The sequence below is a fragment of the Pipistrellus hanaki genome (genome assembly GCF_964339955.1).
Source record: "Pipistrellus hanaki genome assembly, chromosome: 1".
NCBI lineage: Eukaryota > Metazoa > Chordata > Mammalia > Chiroptera > Vespertilionidae > Pipistrellus > Pipistrellus hanaki.
Window position 1 is genome coordinate 21591609 of NC_140503.1, and position 21362 is coordinate 21612970.

The 21362-nt window shown below is 51.6% G+C and overlaps 1 protein-coding gene across 2 annotated transcripts; it reads left to right on the plus strand.

Moving 5' to 3' along the window:
- The first annotated feature begins 1674 nt into the window (after nucleotides 1–1674).
- Nucleotides 1675–20716, plus strand: SYNDIG1L (synapse differentiation inducing 1 like). 2 transcript variants are annotated; one of them, XM_084893670.1, is made up of 4 exons: nucleotides 1675–1868; nucleotides 17227–17693; nucleotides 18626–18766; nucleotides 18910–20716. In XM_084893670.1, exons 2-4 carry the CDS (start codon nucleotides 17289–17291, stop codon nucleotides 19066–19068), a joined length of 705 nt encoding a protein of 234 aa, XP_084749796.1. In that variant the 5' UTR covers nucleotides 1675–1868; nucleotides 17227–17288; the 3' UTR covers nucleotides 19069–20716. The 2 variants fall into 2 exon arrangements, with proteins under 2 accessions (XP_084749796.1, XP_084749795.1); XM_084893669.1 differs by having other exon boundaries at nucleotides 1707–1868; nucleotides 17230–17693; nucleotides 18910–19845.
- The last annotated feature ends 646 nt before the right edge of the window (nucleotides 20717–21362 follow it).

Sequence of the window (21362 nt, forward strand, 5' to 3'; positions counted from 1 at the left end):
AAAAAAAAGAATATAGCATATAAGTACAACCAATGGACACAAAACTCTGGGTAGGGAGGGTATGTACGGGAGGGGGGGCAAGGGTATATGACAAAAATAATAATTTAATAAAAAATATATTAAATAAATAATAAATAAATAAATAAATAAATAAAAATAATATATTTAACATCCAACAGGTTAAACACCAATACCAGCCCCGAGACAGACTGCAAGGCTGAGGGAGCTTTCTGCCCAGCCCTGAAGAGGAGGAGACCCAAGCTCCATGACCAGGAAGGCGGGGGTAGGTAGGGCTTCTGCCTCAGACGGAGCCAGTTGGGAGCGAAATGGAACTGCTCCAGAGGCCCTGTGTTATGTGGGAGTGAGGGGTCTGGGAGCCAACTATTCTGTGTGCTATGGAGTCCTTGGATGGGAGCAGGAAAGGTGGGGGGCCTCACCACTGCCCCAGGACCTCCTTCCAGCCCTGTCACCGGCTCCACCTGCTTCAGGCTCCAGAGTTTACTTTTTGGCCCCTGTTTCTCTTCAGAAAACAAGAATGCTCTCCCCTCCCAACCTCCTGGTACTGTGGTGAGACTCAAGACCTATGGGGAGCTTGAAAAAGAGCCTCATCCATTCATGACCCTCAAGATGAGGGTGTCCCCAAGCTACACAAAGAGAACTGAAGTGAGGGGGTGATAAAGAGAAGCCCTGGGCTCCGGGGTCAGATCCTCTCTGGGAGACCTGAGGGGGATGCTCCCCCACTGCGGGCCTGGCTGGAGCCAATGAGTCACACACGTCAGCCCGTTTTGTCCTCATGTGACTCCTATGAGGTGGCCACAGCTCCCCCGTTTTGCTAATGAAAAAACCTGAGACTTTGAGAGGTTAAGTCATTTTCTCAAGATTATACAGTTAGTAAGTGGGAGGCCAGGGAGCAAAATTGAGGTCCATGGTCTTTAAAGCCCATGCATTTCCCAGCCCAGTATTGTTCTCCCTGCGTGAAGAGATTTCATTTATGAGCCCAGCGTCTTTATGAGTAAAATGGGGGGTGGGGCTGGGGGGAAGAGGATTGTATTGCCTCTTAGAGTTGTTTAAAAATTAAATGAAATTATATTGCTTAAAAGCATGAAATCCTGCTTGGTGTCTAATAAATAGTAGGCGCTCGATAAATGGTTTTTATTTGCTTGCTTTTCTCTTTAGGGCATCTTCATATTATTAAATCTCAGGGCTTGGGCGCCTAGGAGCTCCAAAAATGCTTCAAGAAGCGGGAGGACCGCACATCGCTTCTGCGGGAGCACGAGAGCAGGGTGGGCAGAAGGGCTGGGAGAGAGGACTCGGCTCCAGAAGCCAGAGACACCCGCCCGCCTGCCCGTGGCTGCCTCTTCGCCCCTTGCTCCGCCGCCTCCTCCGGGCTCCCCGGGCTTCCCGCTCCGCCCCGCCCCGCCCCGCCCCGGAGCTGGGTCCGGAGCGCCCTGGTGGGCTGGTTTGGGAGCGTGGAAGGGAGCACGAAGCACGGAGGCGAGAGGGAGGCGGCGGCGGCGGCGGCGGCGGGAGGCGGGGGAGAGAGGGGACCCTCCTGGCTGTTCTCCCAAGTCCGCGCGGAGCCGCCTCGGGCCGGGCTGAGGGCTGCGCGGCGGCGGCCCGGCGGGGCCGGGATGCGGGGCTCCCGGGACCGCGCGGGGCGGGGCGGGCGGCGGCGGCGGGCAGAAGGCGGGAGCTGTCCGTGGTGCTGAAGCGGCGGCCGTGGCAGCGGCCGGGGGCTCCGGAGCAGAGGTGCCCTCCGGGGAGTTCCACCGCAGCCAGCCACGAGGCGAGAGCGCTGTCGCTCACCGGCCCATGCCGGGCCCCCGAGCCCCGCGAAGGAGGCGGGACCGGCGTCCTCGGCAGGACAGGTAAGAGGCCGTCTGGGGGCGCATTATCGGGAGCGCGGAGCTAGGCGCTGAACCAGGATTGAGCTGGGGCCCTTCTCAGGGACGAGGGCTCTGCCAGAGACCACACTAAGTCCATGGCTTCCCCTCACCCTCCAGGGGGAGAGGGGCCTGAGGGACTGGGGCTCAGGCAGGCACCTGGGTACCCTGACCCCACATCACCAGGCCTTGACCCCAACCTCAAGCAGCTCTAGACACCCTGCCCCACTAGGAATGCTCAGGAGTCTCCAGACTCCTGGTGTCTCGGTCCCCACCAGGGCTCTGCGACACTAGGGAAATCTGAACTAGCTTCACTAGCTTCCCTCTCCTCCCCCAACCCTGCTCATTAGGGCACTGCCTCAAGATGTCTGCCCTGGAAATGACCCTTGGGGACAAGGGATGGGCCAGGCCTCTCGGGACCTATTAACCCATTTTTCCACGGAAGGAAGGAGGTACCAGAAGATACCTTAATTTTATCCTGTGGCCCTCTTGACTCTCATGGAAAGAGACTGGTTTTGCATCCCACGGCTTGGTGCATGAGGGCCAAGAGTGGGAGATCCTGCCTCCTGTTGTCTATTATGTAGCTGAATGCTGGTGACCCTAGACAGAATCTCTGTTTGGAGTCCTTCCTGTTTTTGGCAAGAGTGAGCTGAATGAGATCATTCGGGCCTGCAAAGTGCTTCCAGGTCTTCAGAGCAGAGTTCTCTGCATGCCAGAATGTAGCAGTCAAAATAAAGCTGCTCAGAGGAAGACCGGCCTGTCCCTGTGGCTGGCCACTGCTTTATCCCCATCTTCTTACCCCAGCACCACTTCCCCACCCACAGTAGTAGAAGGAGCCCTGGGCGAGGCATTCCTGGCTGGACTCTGGCAGCTTATTATCTGAGCTCTCTGAACCTCAGCTTCCTCATCCCTAAAGTAGGGATAACACCGCTGCTCTGCTCCCCTCAGAGAACTGCCTTGAGACTCAATGAAACAATGTACCTGATGGAAGGCTTGTCGACTGTACGTTGCCATCTTAGTGTGAGCTGTGGTCCCTGTTCCCACCCACCAGCCAAACCTGCTGTCAGTGGCCTGTGCATGGTCACCCCCCCCCCCTTTGCTCCCAGCGTGGCCATGACTCCCTTCATCCTTGGCCTCCCTGAGGTCCCAGAGTCAGTGAAACCCAACTGATAAAACTTGAGAAGGTAAAAGGGTTCCTTGTCTACTCTTCTGTCGTCACTTACAGGAGATGATATAGGGGGAGAGTCTGACTCAACAGTGTTTATTCCCCCCCCCCAAAAAAAAAAAAAAAAACAACACAGATCTAGGGAAACAGCTCCTTGAAGGCAAGGATTATGTTGCTTTCATCTCTTTGCTTCCTTCAACACCCCGCCTCCCCCATAGCACCCCAACAATGGTGAGCACTCAGTAATTGGGTGGAAAATGCACGAGCAAAGTGTTAACATGTCTCAGAAGAAAAGCACTTGACTGCAAGTCAGGAGCCCTGTGTTCTGATCCCAGATCTGCCAGTGATTGTCTCAGGCTGTCCCTTCCCTTCTGTAAGCTTTAGTTTTCACTTCAGTAAGAGAAGGTTGAACTCGATGAGTTTTAAGACTATGAGGTCTAATGTTCTGGGGGGGGGGGGGGGGAGGGCAATCTGAGGGGTATTCCGAGCCCACAAATCCCTAAGTTCTCCTTGAACACAGGATACCAGCTTCACAAACCTGATCTGAAGAGTACGTTAATGTCCTTTCAATGAAGAACTGGATTTTATGAATGCAGTGGGATGAAGAAATAAGAACTTAGGAAAAGATATTTATAGTTTTAGTGCTTCTTAAGATCTCCTACTCTTCCTTATTTCCCTGGGAAAGCCAAAGTTGCTGAGCTGGGAGGGCCGCTGCCTCCAGGCCAAAAGGCTAGGAAATCACTCCCCCGCTAACATCCTTTGTGAGTAGCCAATGGCCAGGGACCCTGTCCTTAGCCGTCTCCTCCCAGGGATCCTGCCTGATTGGGATCCCCCCTCCCCCACTTAAGAAGGCTGAAGGAGGGGACAGTCAGGAAAGATCCATCCCTAGAGAGAACACTTTTTAATATAAAAACAAAACGAGCTTCTCTGACAATAATTTCCCTCAACTGTGGCAGGCCTGGCTGATGTGCAGAAAAACCTCAGCTAATTGGCACTTGGGCAGGGCTGAGTAGGCCATGCCAGTGACCTCCCCTACTTACCCACCACCGCCCCCTCCCCCCGTGTCAGCACTTTCTGGCTCCCAGCTGCCGGTGCAGCCCTGGCAAGAATCAGCTCCTCAGAGTTAATGGACAGTCACTAACCTTTATAACAAAGTGACAGCGGCAGCAGCAGCGGCAACCCTGGAGAGGGGCTTTATTTTCTGCAAGACTGGTCTGTGGGGGTGCTGGCCTGCCGCTGGGGATAGAACCATGCACCACCCCTGCTCCTCCAGCTGTCTGGGTGGACACGCCAGCTCCAGAGCTGTCAGGGTTCAGGGCATCGCTGATCACCAGGCAGACACATCTGGCTTCTCTGCCAGCAGGGAAAAGCCACCACCGGCTGCTTCTTGTGTTCCCCTCTCTCTGCAAGACTTCAAAGGGAAGAAGGGAGTCAACCTGGGCGCCTGATTGGATGATCTTGGCTATCTGGGGCTGGGGGCAAGAGAGGTCTGAAGAAGAGAAAGAGATGAATGTCATTAAGAAATGAAATGTGTGTTGTGTGTGTGTGTGTGTGTGTGTGTGTGTGTGTGTAAGAGAGAGATGGAAACATTGAAATACACATAACACACATATATATATGCAGGCCCCTTTCCCTGGGTGGCGCACACAAAATAATAAGAGGCTATCTGGAGATACCTGCACATCATTCATTACCTTTAGATTCAAAGACCAATTCATTTGTACATCCCAGAGGGGCTTGCAGCCCCAGAGTGCACCGCGCCAGGGAGGAAGAAGTGGAAGCAGCAGCCTGCACTTTGGGAAGAAGAAACATGTCAGTTCCTGAAAGCTTGGGCATTGTCCAACCCCATTCCCTTCTCAGGGGCTTGGTGGGCCTCCTGCCTGGAGCGAGGTCCCTCTGCTACTAGCCAGGGGGCCATGAAAACTGATGTCATCCCTGCTCTTTCTATCCAGGTTCTCCCTTCTCTTTCTCCTCCTTTATTCTCTCTTCTTTCTCCTCCCTGCAGCTGCCACCCCCAACCCCCACCCCAAGCAAACCAAGCCAGGGCGTGAGGGCCCCGTGCTCTGCCTCCTCCCCGTATGTGTGCTGTCTTCTGCCATCAGATGCTCCGTGTTGCTGTAAGTGGTTGGGAATGCGCTGCTTCAGTAGAGAGACAGGTTGTTTCAGTGAGAATAAAGATTTAATTTCTGCCTGGAAATGGACTAATTTGAGTAGCGGTGCCACCACCTCAATCCTCCCAGCAATTTTCACCCTTGTCAGCCACGTTCCCATCCCCCAGGCAGGTGGATATGTTCTGAGAGAGAGGCCAGTCCAGCCATGGGAGCACAGCTGGCAGTGGATAAAAAGCAGGGTAGACTTTTGTTCTCTGGAAGACGGCACCTCAGAAGACTTGGGAGCTGACAAGTGTTCAGCTGCCTTTTCCCTTTCCTGGGTTCCCTCCTCAGCCCTCTTGTCTCCCTTCCTTGCTCTTCTCTTCTCCTCCCTCTCCATAAGTCCTTCAGTAATTCTCAAATCTCTCTCCAGCCCTGACCACTGTGCAGGGCTTCAACTTCATACACTTAATTGCCCCATGGAGTTTCTACCCTAGTAACCCAAAGACACTTCAAGACCAAAGTCATCCACTTCTCTTTCTCATCTTTCTCTTGCGTGTGTGTGTGAGTGTGTGTGTGTGTGAGTGTGTGTGTGTGAGTGTGTGTGTGTGTGTTTCATTTTTGCAGTTCAGTATTTGGTGAGCCTTTTCAATGTAAGTATCCTTTTTTCTTTCAGCTCAGGAAACACTTTCTGCTTCTGTTCTTTTTTTAATCCTCACCCGAGGATATTTTTTCCATTGATTTTTTGAGAGTGGAAGGGAGAGAGGGGAGGAGAGAGATACTGAGAGACAGAAAGGCAGAGAAACATCCATGTGAGAGAGACACATCAATTGGCTGCTTCCCGAATGCGCATGGATCAGGGCCCCCAGGTATGTGCTTGAACCCACGACCCTTCGGTGTGCAGGCAGGCACTAAAACCACTGAGCACACTGGGCTCTGCTTCTGTTCTTTTAATTATTATTTTCCTACAGTCTTTCTGAAATGCCTCCTAGATTGATTTGGAATTCTGGGACTCTCATTCATATCTCTCAACTTTATTTCACCTGCGTCATCTTTTTGCTCTGTACCTTGGGGAAGTTTATTAACTTTTCCTTTTACATTAAAAAAGTTAGTCTTGTGCTGGCTGGGTGGCCCAGTTGGTTGGAGCATTGTCCCATGCACCAGAAAGGTTGCAAGTTCTATTCCAATCAGGGCACATACCTAGGTCATGGGTTTGATCCATGCATAGTTGTGTATATGGAAGGCCATCTATCAATGTTTTTCTCTCTCTGTCTCCCCCTTCCTCTCTTATTAAGAATCAATAAAAACATATCCTCAGGTGAGGATTAACAAAAAACGGTTAGTCTTTAACTGTGTTTATTCTATTGCCAACTCTCTCCATTACATTTTTTTTTTAATTTAGACAATTATTTTCAGTTTTCCAAATTCTTTCATGTTCTTTGATTGCTCCTTTTTCATAGCAGCCTGTTCTTGTTTTATGGATGCAACATCCTCTTATATATCTGTGAGATTATGAATTCAAAAAATTAATCTTTGTTGAATTATGAATTCAATAAAGATCTTGTCTATAATTTGGATGTTTTGATCTTATGTCAATTTTTCTGTTCATTTGGCCCTTTTCTTTTCATGTATTCGTCATTCCTCGTTGTCCAGGCAGACTTATGGATAAAGGGAGGTGTTGACTAGCACAGGTAGCTGGTGTGGATTTTCCTGGAATTTAGGTACAAGAAGGCAGCCCGGGCATGCCTTGGTGGTTGAGTGTCAACCTAAGAACCAGGAAGTCCTGGTTTGATTCCTGGTCAGGGCACATGCCTGGGTTGCGGGCTCAATCCCCAGTGCGGCCATAGATCAGGTTCAGGCGCTTGTCCTCTCCTGCCTCCATGTTTACAATAGTCTCCTTACAGGACTCCTAGCCTCCCTGCCAAAGAAATCCACACCAGCTACCTGTGTTGGTCAACACCTTCCTTCACTCATAAGTCTGAATGGGCATCAGGGAATAATGAATACATGATAAGAAAATAAAAGGACACTCAACCGCTGAGCAGCACCAGCCGGGCCCAGGTTGCCTTTGTTTTCCTAACAGGTCTCTCCCTGGAATGGGAATTGTTCTTACCTCTGGGGTTTGGGGCTGCAGATTTCTTTACCATTTCCTCTGTATCTCCCAGAAATTCCTCAGTGTTTTTGGTTCACTGATATCATTCTTTTCTCTTTTCTAATTTTGTTATAATTTTATTCTTTAAAAAAAGAAAGTCCTGCCGAAACCGGTTTGGCTCAGTGGTAGAGCGTCGGTCTGCGGACTGAAAGGTCCCAGGTTCGATTCCGGTCAAGGGCATGTACATTAGTTGCGGGCACATCCCCGGTAGGAGGTGTGCAAGAGGCAGCTGGTCGAGGTTTGTCTCTCATCGACATTTCTAGCTCTCTATCCCTCTCTCCTCTTCTCTGTAAAAAAATCAATAAAATATATTTTTTTAAAAAGAAAGCCCTGTCGTTTTAATAGAACCTTAAGAAGGAAAAGAGAGAGTATTTGTGCTCAGGCTGCCTTCTTTAAAAAAATATATATATATATATTTGGCTTCAGAGAGGAAAGGAAAAGGAGAGAAACATCAATGATGAGAGAGAATTATCAATTTGCTGCCTCCTGCATGCCCCCTACTGGGGATCGAGCCCACAATCTGGGCATATGGCCCCAGCAGTAATCAAACTGTGACCTCCTGGTTCATAGGTCAACATTCAACCATTGAGCCACACTGGCCCAGGCTGCCTTCTTGAACCAGCAGTCTCCCCTTCGAATTTCTGTCTCATCTAGTGGCATCACCTTCTACTTCGCTGACAAAGTCAGAAAGACGGGAGTCATTCTTGGCTCCTTCCCCTCCCTCACTTGTAGTTAACCACAAAGTCCTATTTATTTAGCTTCCTAACAACTCCTCCTCGGGTATGACTCTTCATCTCCATTCATTTTGCCATATATCAGGTTCAGGTCCTCTCCTTCCTCCAATTTTACAGTAGTCTCTTTACAGGACTTTTGGCCTCCCTTTTCATTCACCTCTAATCCTTTCTATCCACTGCTGCTGACCAGAGTGCTCTAAAACACAGGTGCAACCATACCACTCCCTGTCATGAGCTCCCCACTGTCCACAGGAAAAAAACCCTCCATATAGAGAAGACCCTCTCCCTTCTCCTGCCTCATCCCATCAGTACCAAGCCACCCTGGCCTCTCCTTCATACCAGTAGCCATGCTTCTGTGCTGCTTCCTCTGCTAGAAATGCCCTTCCCTCGTTGTCTCGCCTACATGACTCATCTTCTTTCTTCAAGACTCACTTCTGATGTCACCTGCTCTGAAAGCCCCTTCACAGTTCCCATCATCGCCTCCACTCAAAATCCCAGGATGGGAGTCCCTTATCGGAGTCCCATAGCTCTCTGTGTGCTGCTAACGCACTGACTCCATTGTATTGAAATTTCGTACTTACTGGTCTGTATTCCCCACCCCCTCCTCTGAGCAGGTACCACTTCTTGTTTATTTTTGCTCAAGAAATGTTTGTTGTGTAACAAAAAGTGCCCGGGCCAGATGTGCTCCATCCATCCCAGATCCTGGAAAGTACTTTCTTATGAGGGAGGCTCAGCATACCTAGCTCACTCATTCACTCATGAGATCAACTGTTCAAGTACCCACTCTACGCCCGGCGAGGGGCTGCAAGGATGAGGAGGACAGAGGAAATCCCCATCTCTTGAAGCTCACAGTCTGGTCAGAGAGAAAGATGCTAATCAATGAGTCACACATATAAAGTAGAGGCGGTGATAAGCTCTCTGAGGAAGAGCTGGAGCCTGGAAGCAGAGAAGCAGGGCACTTACATCTAGACGGAGGAGGCAGGGACACCCTCCCTGAAGAAGTCACTTTTGAGCCGGGAGCTGAAGTATTCTGATGTGAGTAGAGACAATGCTTCTGCGAAACACGGCTATAAAGTGAAGGAGGGAGAGGAGACAGGAGCTGAGGGAGCTGGCACTGAGGAAGGCTGTTCCAGTTATCTGCTACTGCCTGCCTGCCCCAGAACTTTGCAGCTAAAACAAAAGACAACTTATTATACCTCAGGACCTCGGGGGTCGGAAAGCCATGCGGGGCTGAGCTGTGTGATTATGCTCTCCCTGTGCACTCGCTGAAGAGGTCACCCAGTGGTATTCAGCGGACAGATGGGCTGGTTTGGAGAGTCCAAGGAGGCTTCCCTCATGCATCTGGCTTCTTAATGACTGGAAGGCTGGGCTCAGCGGGCTCCATTGACAGGAGGATCCACACTCACAGCCTCTCCAGCATGGCGGCCTGAGAGTAGTCCAGCTCCCTACAGACAGCTCAAGGTTCCAAAGGCGGTGAAAGATGCATGGCCTCGTGTCACCTGCTTTGGAGTTACACAGCATCCCTCTGCTGTGCGCTGGGGTTGAAGTGGTCACACACACACCTAGGCCCCCACTTCTCAGTGGGAGGAATGTCAGAGTATTTACAGCCAGGTTTTTGATTGTTTGTTTGTTCTTAATATATTTTTATTGATTTCAGAGAGGAAGGGAGAGGGTGAGAGAGATAGAAACACAATGATGAGAATCATTGATCATCTACCTCCTGCAAGCCCCTCACTGGGGGTTGAGCCCGCAACCCAGGCATGTGCCCTTGACCGGAATCGAACCCTGGGCCCTTCAGTCTGCAGGCCGACGTTCTATCTACTGAGCCAAACCAGCTAGAGCTACAGCCAGATTTTACAACCACTGCAGTTGATTTATTTTCTAGCGAGGAAGAAAACAATATGTTTAAGTGCTTGTTAGGAAGGATCGGGAGTTAGGAGCTGTTGAAGACAGAGGAGAAAGCAAGGATAATTAATTGCGTTAGCTTTCCCAGACACACTGAAGCCAAGAGAGCCAAATTCCCCATTTTCCCTGGACTCTCACTCCCCTTCCTCCCCTTTTCTTTGCCCCTGACTTTCTCTCTTTGCTGCCAGATGCAGGGAGCTACAGCCATGACCCCCAGCTATCTGGGTGGCTTTCATGCTCATAGGCCAGCAATCATCAAACCCAGCCCGAAGCCATTACAAACAGCCACGCTTCACAGCTTGTACAACAGCTTCCATAGTATCTGACTTGAAGGTAGTCTAGCACCTTTTGTTAAAGGTTTCACCTTTTCCCTGATTTTAATCATTTATATTTAATCTTCTGCCTTCCTAGGAAGTGCTTGCTTTGATCTTTCCGTTTAGAGGCAATCTCTCCTGCTGTACTGAGAGATAGCAAGGTGAACAGTTCAGCTTCTCACAATGGCTCTGTATTTATACAAATCCAGACCTTAAGGTTATCTAGGCAGCCACCCCTGAGCTACTAAATCACCCCAAATCTCTTAATCTTTTATTAAAGCTCCTTTGTCCCATCCCCTTCACTGAGGCCTCTGGTGTTAACCCGTTCAGGACCAGATCCACACAATTTATCCTGACCTTCTAGACACAGGTAGGCTCTGAAAGGCATAGTAATGGAAGGCGAGGCTTTGGACTCACTTAAACTTGGGTTCAAATCCAGTCGGTCACTGTTTATTCCTGGGCAAGTTACTTAACTTTTCCGAATGTTCGTTTCTTTATCTGAAAAATGGGAAATAATAATAGCTAGCTTCCTGCAGTGAACAGTTGCTAATTATAATTTTATAGGGTTCTGATAAGGGCTGGCCCCACCCCAAAGATGTGACCAAACACCTAGTTATACATCACACTATCCCTTGGACCTTTCTTTTTTTTTTTTTTTTTTTTTTTAAGAAGTCTGTTCTTTATTTTTAAAATATATTTTATTGATTTTTTTTACAAAGAAGAAGGGAAAAGGATATAGAGCTAGAAACATCGATCAGCTGCCTCCTGCACATCCCCCACTGGGGATGTGCCCGCAACCAAGGTACATGCCCTTGACTGGAATCGAACCTGGGACCCCTCAGTCTGCAGGCCAACACTCCATCCACTGAGCCAAACTGGTTTCGGCTCCCTTTGGGCTTTTTGAAAAATAGTGTTCAGGATGCCTCTTCCCAGGTATTGTGTGTAACCAACAACTCCAGGCCCCACCCTGCAGCTAACCTGGAGAACTCGATGCTGTCCAGGCCAGCATGCGCTCAGGTCCGACTGACCTGGGTCAAATGGGCTCTGCTGGGCTCCAGCCATGTGACCTCCCAAACCCTATTTAAACCTCTCTGAGCTGCAGTTCCCCACCTGCGACAGAGAAAGGATTAAATGAGATATTGCATTTGAAGCACTTGGCCTGGTGTTCAGAACCAAGCGAACACTCAGTGGATGGTATCTGACCTCTAGTGGCACTAGGCACAGTCGTATTCCCAGGGGTCATGCCCAGCTCACCACTCACGTCCAATACACACACACATGCACATATTTCTTATGCCCTTGAGTCTTAATATGTAAAATGAAGATAATGCAGGCACAGACTTCATAAAGCAACTGTCAGAATTAAAGGAGATGATAGCGCTTAAAATTGTGCCTGGACCACAGTAAAAACTTGGTAAGTGTGAGGTGGTGGTAGCATTTTTTTATTCTTTTTCATTGAACTTCTTTGTATTTTTATATTTAAGGTGCATTGCTATAAGCAGCATGTAGTTGGATTTTGTTATTTTAAAAATCCAGCCCAGCCAGTGGCCTGGTTGGTTGGGCATCCTTCTGTGCCCTGAACAGCTGCCGGTTTGATTCCCAGTCTGGGCACATTCCCGGATTTCAGGTTTGATCCCCAGTCAGAACACATATGAAAGGCAACCGATTGATGTTCCTCTCACATCAATGTTTCTCTCTTTCTTCCTCTCTAAAAAAATCAATAAAAATATATACTCGGATTTAAAAATAATAAAATATAAATAACCAAACAAACAAATGGCAAAAAATCCATTTTTGACATGCCATCATAAAAATCATTAATTTTAAGTATGCAATTCAGTGAGTTCTGTGAAGTACAGTCATGTAACCACTACCACAGTCAATCAAGGTATAGAGCAGCCCCTACAGTAAAAAAGTCCTCATGCACCTTTGCAGTCAGTCCCCACCCCCAACTTCTGGCTCTTAGCAACCACTGATCTGCTTTCTGCCGCTCTAGTTTCGCCTCTCAAATTCCATATGAATGGATTCATACCCTATGTGACTCTCCTTGTCTTTGTATTGGCAATTTTATTTCGTTCACATTCAGTGTAATTGTTGATATAATCGGGTGTAAGTTTAACATCTTACTCTTTGTTTTCTATTTGTCTCATCTGCTCTATATCCCTTTTTCTATCTTGTCTGGTTTTGGGTAATCAGGCACTTTTATTACTTCATGTTCCATCTGTTAGCTTACAGGTTATACATGTCTTCACTATTTTTTTCAGTGGATTATCAGAGCAGTGGTTCTGAGAGCGTGGCTTCTGGACCCGCAGCACCAGGAGCACGGGGAACTTGCTGCAGATGTGCATGCTAAGGCCCATCAGGAAGCATACACGGTGAGGGTGGGAACCAGCAGTCTGAGTTTACGAGTCCGCAGGTGGTGCTGGTTAACACTAAAGTGAGAACTGCTGCCCTGAGACCACGTCAGGTTCTGGAAGGCAGCCAGGCTGTGTGCAGGTCCCCTTACTCCGAGGGACGGAGCTGATTCAAGGCCTGCTTTGTGCCTGCTTTCTGGTTTGCTCCTGCCAGAAAGAGGGGTGGCCTAAGGCAGTTGAAAACTGGCACTGTTTTCTGGGTCCCCCACCTCTTTCTTCAGTTTTTTCTCCCCAGCTTCCGATGCCGCTAGAAGAAGGGGAAAGTAGGGCCAAGGGAGCCTGCAACGCTGACCCCTCCGATTCTTGCTCCCTCATATTCCTTTGGGTGAAATATGGGTGATTCTTCAATGCCCTCATATTCTCCCTGGCTTTTCTAGCTATTATTGGCAGGTATTGTGTGACCTGAGTTTGTCTGCCACAGCTAGAAGGGGCAGCACCCATCCTATTTTTATTCTCCCACTAGAATTATTGAGTCAAAATGAGTGTCTAGCACATGCAGAAAGCTCAGTAAGTGTTGTTATTATTCTTCTTCTCCCAATAGAATCCCAGGGTCATATTGAGCCGAACTGTTAAAAAAATCAACACTTTCTACCCCATCCATTCAGTGTATAGATCAGCAAGCTGATGTTACACTATATGATGATTGGACTCAGGTGCAATCAGACTCCAGTGGGACGCTGTAATTGGATGCTAGTGGGCTCCTGGATGGCTTCCTGTCCCTGGTCTGAGAGGCGGCAGTGTGCTCTCCCTCCCCAAACCAGGGACTGGAAAACCTTAGCTCAGCTCAGTTCTCAGCTGAAAAGAAAACAAGCCAGAGCCATCTTCTCTCCCTCTCTCCCTCTCCTCCGGTGGGGCCCGGACAGCTAGGCCCAAACGCACAATTTGGAGCAATCTGCTTAGCTTCAGAATCCCAGACATTTCATGTCTGTCGTCTGGACATGTGTGCACTTACACACACACACACACACACACACACACACACTCACACAGGTATGCTCACCAGGCCATAGGCACACATAGTCCAAGGGAGCAGAGGTGGAGATGAAAACTGCTTTGAACTAGTCTCTTCCCCAGAGAGCAGGGAGAAACAGCCACAAGCAATAGGCCAAGAGGTCAGGCCAGGCCAAGGGCAGAGAAGGCTGCCCTGGGGACCTGCCACTCCTCCATCTGGCCAGAGCCCAGTGCTGGGTCCATGGGGTCAGCTCAGTGAACTCTTGTATGGCCCTAGCAGGTTATGGGGAGAGCGTGACCACATGACTGTTAGAGAACTGTGACCCTTGACTGCCGCTATGAGCAGGTGCTACAGCTGAAGCTTGGATGCTTTATGGAAGTGGAGGTGTGTGTGTGTGTGTGTGTGTGTGTGTGTGTGTGTGTGTGTGTGTGTGTCAGGGTAGGCTTTGATGCTGTGCTCAGACGTCTAAACCCAGAAGAAACGCTCTAGCCTAGGGAAGTTTTAAACCAATTTTAGATAATTTGGTTCAGAAGAAATCTATGCACTTAATTTGTTCTGGTTTAAAAGTAGTACATGCTCACTGTAAAAAAAAAAAAAAAAAAGAAAAAAGATGTGGAACACCGGAAAACCACGGTGTAAAAAAGAAAATGGAAAAAAACACCCGTGCTCTCACCCCTGGAGGCAATCGCTGTTGACACTCGGCTGGAGTTGAAATGATGTGCACACACTGTTCTTTCCTGTCTTCTCCCTGAACTTGCAGGGAGCACTGTCTCCTGTCGTTCCTCTCTGTAAACCCGCTGGAAGGTCTTGTACCACCTTAGATTGGACCATAATTTATTTAACTCATCCCTGGTAGTGGGACACTCGGGTGGCTTTCCGTTTGTTCCTATTGTGCAAAACCCAGGACCGTGCATCTTTGTACAGTGACGTGCTGAGAAGCCTTGCCTAATGGCACAGCCCAGGAAAGGCTGTGTGACTTGGGTTCTGGAAGCTCAGCTGGGTGTACTCTGACCAAAAGAGATGGTTGGCAAAAGAGGTCCCAGGATGAGCTGGGACCCAGCTGCCTCTTCCTGCCCTGGACAAGTGCCCTGCAAATGCCCCCACAGTCTCCAGAGCCCCAGGGCCTCACTCCAGGCCACAAGCATCCTTCTTTTCCTCCTGGGGGACTGGACAGGTGACTTACCCTGTTGGCACAGGGCAGAGGGCACGGGTGAGTTAGATGCATTCGTCTGCTCTGAGGACCCTGGGACTGGTCCTCCCTGCCCCACCCCTGCTGAGAGGCCCTCCACATGAATGGCAACAAGGACCTTCAAGGCTATCCATAGAGACGGGTAAACGAAGACCAGCTGATGGAGAGGCTGGGGGACCTTTGAGAACCATGTCCGATAATCCTAGAGGGTGGGAAAGATGAGGAGCAGGCAGGGCTGGGACTAGGGCACCTCAGGGGGAGTTGGGAAGCCTGAGGGTCCACCTGGCAAGTAGATGTCATGTCTTTCCTTTGCCTCCCTCATCCTGTTCTGAGGGGCCATGGAGGGAAGGAGAGAACTCTGCACCTCACTGGGCTCTGAGCCTGCTCATCTACCCTGGACTCTTGAAAGGTGACCAAGAGTGGGGGCATTTCACTTCTGTGGGGCTCCTTGAGGCTATGGGATCATGAATGTTAGTGCCATCGTCATCAGTGATCATTTAATTCAACCCTTCTTATTACAGATGGGAAAACTGAGGTGCCCAGTCAAAATGTGAATGGGGGTGGTTCAGGAATGGAACCCCAGTGTTCCTGACTACCAAACCCATGAGCCTTATGGTCACATAACCTTCAACTCTGCATCCGTGGGTCACCTCTGCTGGAGGAGGGGAAATTATGACAGGCTCAGAAGTTGCTCATGGGGGTCAAAAGAGACCAGTCCTGCTTGGAATTTGCCCCCAGGAGCCCAGACACAAGCCTAGCCTTGCAAGACCTCTGTCGTGGGCACTCCCAACTCCCCACCTGCAGGAAGGAGCCCTCCACATCCCTGTAGTCCGAGGGGCTCCACACATTGTTGACCTCTGGAGAGAAAGGAGGAGGAGGTGGCCAGGCCCCTGAATTGGTGAGCACTGGAGAGCAGTGACCTAAGCCCCACCCCCTCCAAGCCTGTGTGCCCATCTCTGCCTGTGGAGAAGCTCCCGCCACAGCTGCTCTCAGCCCAAGTGTAACTTGTACCTGGTTATTGCACCAGCAAAGCCTGCAGGCCCACAGCAGTCCAACGTCTCCGCGCCCTCTGTCCCCTTCCTGGATGAGGAGGTGGACACCCGGGCCACATGCTCGTCTTCGTGCCCCTCCAGGACTCTCTGCTAGAGCCTGAGGCTCGGGCAGCCTCTTCCTGCTGCTTTGCCTCCAGGCAGCCACGGTTCACCCTCCACCCTCACAGCAGGCCAGCCAGCGAGTCAGTCCCCCAAGGACACACTCTCAACACGTGGTCCCTCTCCTCCCCTCCCTCTGTCCCTTTCCCTGGGCATTGCTCCTGGGGCAGGCGTTGTCTTCAGGTTTCCCAAGAACCCACTTTCCAGAATCTACTCATTTCTCTTGGGCAGAAGTAGAAATGGCCCTTTGACAGGTTTTGATTTTTTAAATATTTTTTTAGCTTTCTAAAAATATTTTTATTTGTTTTTAGAGCGAAGGGAAGGGAACGAGAGAGTGAAAAAGAAGCCTTGATTGGTTGCCTCTTGCACACACCCTGAACAGGGGCTCAAACCCACAACATGGGTATGTGCCCTGACTGGGAACTGAATTCGCTACCTTTTGGTGTACCGGACAACACTTCAATCAACTCAGCCATATCGGCCAGGGCTTGTCCTTTTCTCTTTCTCTCCCCACTGAGTCCCAGTGTCTTCAGCTGACCAGAAGCCATAGCCAATTCTCCTAGATGATGTACTAGCCAGCCCAGCCCTCTCCAAGCCACTCTTCGCACATAAACACTGAAAGGCTTCAGGATCCAAACCCCATCCTACCACACCTGCCAAGACCCAGGAAGCCCTCTGAGACTCCAACAGGACTGCATGCCCCACACCCATCTCACTCCTCCCTCTGTACTCTGAGCCACACCACCTTCTCCCAGGCTCTCAGACCTGCCATCCGTTATCTGGCCTCTGCATGAAATGTGTTCCCCTCCTCTGCCTTGTCAACTTGTCCTCTTCCTTCAGATCTGTTAAAAGCCTTCCCTGCACCTCTGTTTTCACCCCCCTGCTGTACTTCTCTACCAGACCGTAAGCTCCGGGAAAGAAAAGCGTGCATCCCTCTTCTTCCCTTCCCACCTCTCTCACCATCATGTCCCAACATCTGTGTGTGCAGCACCTGGCATAGAGCTGATGCTCACCAAATATGTGTTGAGTGGATACATGAACAAACCAATTCTATGAGGTAGATACAGCTGTTATCCCCGATTTGCAGACAAAAAGCTGGAGACGTTTTTGAAAAGTTCAGTAGCCAAGTCAAGGTCCCACCTCTGGCCAGTGGTAAAGGCAGGGTCTGAGGTAAGTCCGACTGCAGAACCCGGGCTCTTAACCCCTTCCAGTCCTGCATCTGGCGCCCTGGCCTCAGTGTCTGTCTGTCTGTCTGTCTGTCTGTCTTGTGCTCCCAGCAGGCTCTCTGAGGACTGCCCAGCTGGCCCATATTCCCTTTCCTGGAACTGCCCCCAGAACCATGGAGAGTCTGAGTGAGCTGCAGAACCCGCTGCTGCCTCGGAGCCCCGCCCATCTCCACCGGCCCTACCCCTACCCCGAGGCCTCGCCCAGCTGGTCCTGCCAGGAGAAGCTCTACTCCTTCCTCCTAGGAGGCGCGGACCCCGCCTGCGCCCACCAGCTCCTGGACCCAGGGTCCCTGCAGCTGGCCGTGGAAGCCTGGTACCGGCCTAGCTGCCTCCTGGGGAGGGACAAGGTCAAGGAGCCCAGGGCAGGCAGCTGTGAGACCAGCTTCACAGAGAGCAGGGAGCCCCAGGCTGGGCCCACGGAGCCGGGCCACGCAGAGGAGGATGTTGCCATCCAGACTGTGTCCCATGGGGTTCAAGAGGAGCTGCAGGGACAGGAGGACGACCCGGAGGAGGAGGAGGTGGGTACATGTATTTAAAACACAGAGTCCCAGGCCCACTGCCAGGTGTTGGATTAATTAGGCCTGGCTTCGGGTCGCACCTCCCCGGGGCACTTTGACACAACTGCTACCCACACTTTGAGAATCACTAGCTTGGGTTGACTATTTAATTTTTTTAATATATTTTATTGATTTTTTTACAGAGAGAAAGGGAGAGGGATAAAGAGTTAGAAACATCAGTGAGAGAGAGACATCGATCAGCTGCCTCCTACACATCCCCTATTGGGAATGTGCCCGCAACCAAGGTACATGCCCTTGACCGGAATCGAACCTGGGACCTTTCAGTCTGCAGGCTGACGCTCTATCCACTGAGACAAACCGGTTTCCGCAACTATTTAATTTTTAAATAGCATGTATTGTTCCTGTTTTCTTAATTATATAAGTAATATACAGTTAATGCAGAAAACCACTGGAAGATAACATTATTGTCAGGGGTGATCTTCTCCTCATTTTTTATTCATGTTTTTATCCCATCCTAGTCCCCGAGAGAGAGATCTTGCAGTGCCTAGTTTTTAACTTGATTTCTCTCTCTAAGCAGCATATGTAGTGTTGCTCCACATAATGTCATCTCTCTACCGGGTGATTTTAAAGGGTTCCATGGCATTCCATGGTCGATATCCCATCCCTTCTTAAGTCAACCCCCTGACCGCTGGGCATCGCGATTGTTTCCAACCTTTCCCAATTACTGTCCGGTGCCGAACGTGCCTGTGCGTATACACTGACATTCTATCCTTGTGATAAAGTCCTGCAGGTGGAATCAATGGGTCATTATTAAGGTGTTTTGGTAGAGAGCACCGAGCCCGACCTAGACACTCCCATCGGAAGGGCAGAGAGCCACATGCTTGCCGCTGGGCAGTCGGGGGCTGGTCGCAAACCCGGCCGGTGTTTTGCAGAGTGACGCAACCTCGACGGAGAGCGAGAGCGAAGACAACTTCCTCTCGCTGCCGCCCAGGGACCACCTGGGGCTCACCATCTTCTCCATGCTCTGCTGCTTCTGGCCGCTGGGCATCGCCGCCTTCTACTTCTCCCAGGGGGTAAGAGCGCTGGCCCCCTCCCTCCCCTGCAGGGCGTGGCAGAAGCATGTGCAGGAGGGGGCCGGGGGCCTGGTGGGCTGGGGCAGCTTGGCTGGGCATGGGCATGGGGATGCCCCGTCTCATCAGCACATCTCTCTCCCTAGACCAGCAAGGCCATCTCCAAGGGGGACTTCCGCCTGGCCAGCACCACCTCCCGCAGGGCCCTCTTCCTGGCCACTCTCTCCATCGCCGTGGGGGCCGGGCTCTACGTGGCTGTGGTGGTGGCTCTGGCCGCTTACATGTCCCACAACGGCCACGGCTAGCAGCCGGCGGGGTCTGGCATCCTGACTCCCCTGCTCCGCCGGAAGGAGGGGGCAGCGGGGCTTGAGGTTGCAGACTCTCTGGAAGGCCCTGCCCCGGAAGACAAGCCGGGAGGCGGCTCCCGGGCTGCAGCCTGCGGGGCTCCACCTTCACTTCCTCTCGTCCACTGCTGCTGGCCCAGAGCAGGGCCGGGGCACCGCTCTCCAGCCGCGCTGTGTTGGGGAAGCAAGAGAGGGCAGTGCTGCCCATCACGCCAACCAGGCCGGCCCCACCGCTGGCTTGATGCCAGCTTGGAGCTCAGCCCATTCCGCCCGCTCCCCAGAGTGTCTCTGCCCTCAGGCAGCCCACTACCCAGCTCTGCCAACCTCTCCACAGAGAAAGAGCAGGAGTGGCAGGGAGGGAAAGGGATGCCTGGCGGACAGGAGACCCGGCCAGTCCTTTCCGCTCGGAGGAGTCGCTACCCTGGGGACAGCCTGGGCTTCCCCAGTCCCACCGTCCGGCCTCCTGATGCCCAAACCCAGCCAGCCAGGCGGGAAACACATGGAGACGTAGGGGCCCCTGGCTCTTTCCGGCTCTGGACGGTGCTTATCCCTCCTGAGGGCTTGTGAGACACCATGGATTCTAGACGGGGGAGTCCCAGGCTTGTAAACTCTGCACCAGGACCAGGCCCTGGGAGCTCCTCTGGGCGGGAACAAAAGGCAGGTGTGATGGCAGGGGTCCTGAAATACTGCCGGGCCTCCTGGGGCTCCAGACTCTGCCGCTGGTCCCTGCTCCCATCATCCTTTTCTGGGCTCCTCCTGGAGATGGGGGGGGGGGTGGCCGGAGAGGACACCATCCAGGTAAATGGAGAGAGAGTGCTATCAGCAGCCACTGAGCTCAGGGCCTTCCATCCTATGGGAAATCAGCGAGGAGAAGCCCCACTGAGCAGAGTGTGTACGATGAAGGAGGGACACAGGGCTGGCATGACTGAGCAGCCAGCAGGGATCAGGAAGGCTTCCTGGAGGAGGTGTCCTTTGGCAAGGTCTAGAAGGATGAGGAGACTCTATCTAAGGGATTTGCTTTCCCATCACCCTTAGTATTCACGGGCAGGGAGGTGACAGGAGCCTCCCAAGGGGCGTCCCAAGCTCTTTGAATTGTGCTGGAGCACGTGGGCTGGAACCAAATTGCAATCATTTCCGAGGACTCCACCAACTCAGAGAAGAAGGCTGGGCCTGTCTCTCAAAGACCGATGCTGTTTTCCCACTTCTGGACGCTGGAGGGCAGTGGTGGGCCCCTGATCAGCCTTGGGGCTTCTTTGCTGATGCCCCCGCTCAGAGTTGCTCTCACACCCCAGCAACTAGGGATCATCCAGAATTTTAGAGACATAAAGGCAGGCGGGCAGGAAGGCAGCACACTAGAAGGCAAGCCTGTCAGACAGAGCTCAAGCGATAAGGCCTCCTTGTGCGTGATCTGGGGCCCTGGTCATTCCCGGGCCCCAGCCAGGGCCTGGGACTGTGGACCCACCTTGTCCCGCCATCCACCCTCACCCCAGGTGTCACCCAGCCCTCCATTCCCTGCTTTCCTTGAAGTCCCACAGGCCTGAGATCAGCAGTTTTAATGTCCCACATTGTGTATATTTATCCTTGTAATAAACATTTCAGTAACACCTGGTGCCTGCCTCCACGCTCACCTGTGTCCCATCCTTCTCCACGCCCGTCTGCTGCTCCTGCCCCCAGCGGCCTTCTGAGAGGACAGGCTCCCATCTGGGCCTGACTCCTGCCCTCTGCGGGGAGGAATGGTCGTGGTGTACACTGGCTCCTGGGCCGCCACCCCCCCCCCCAACTCTGGGCTGAGTTTCAGTTGCTCCCAGCAGCAATTTGCCTGAGAGCATTGAGACTGCCTTCCTCTCCTGTCTTCTTCCTCACTCCCCTGTTTTGCTTCCTGGGGTCATCTCCCAGTCAACTACCTGCAATTGAACCTTTGTGTCTGGGTCAGCCTCTGTGGGACCCAAACCAAGACACATACACGCATTATACATATATTAGCATAGGTGTGCACACATGTGCTCATGCCTGTACCTATGCACATACATGCATGTGCAGGCGTGCACACATACACACGGGGACACATGCACAATACTGTGTGCACACATACAGTGCGTGCCCTTTCCAGGGGTGATGAAGACGTGGTGACTGAGGAGTCTTCCCTGGCCTGCCCACTCTGCGGTCATCAATCACATCGCCAGCCTGGCTGGGTCCCGGATGGACAGTGGGCAGTGCACACTCCAGCCCAGGCCCTGCTCGGGTGGGCAGGCGGC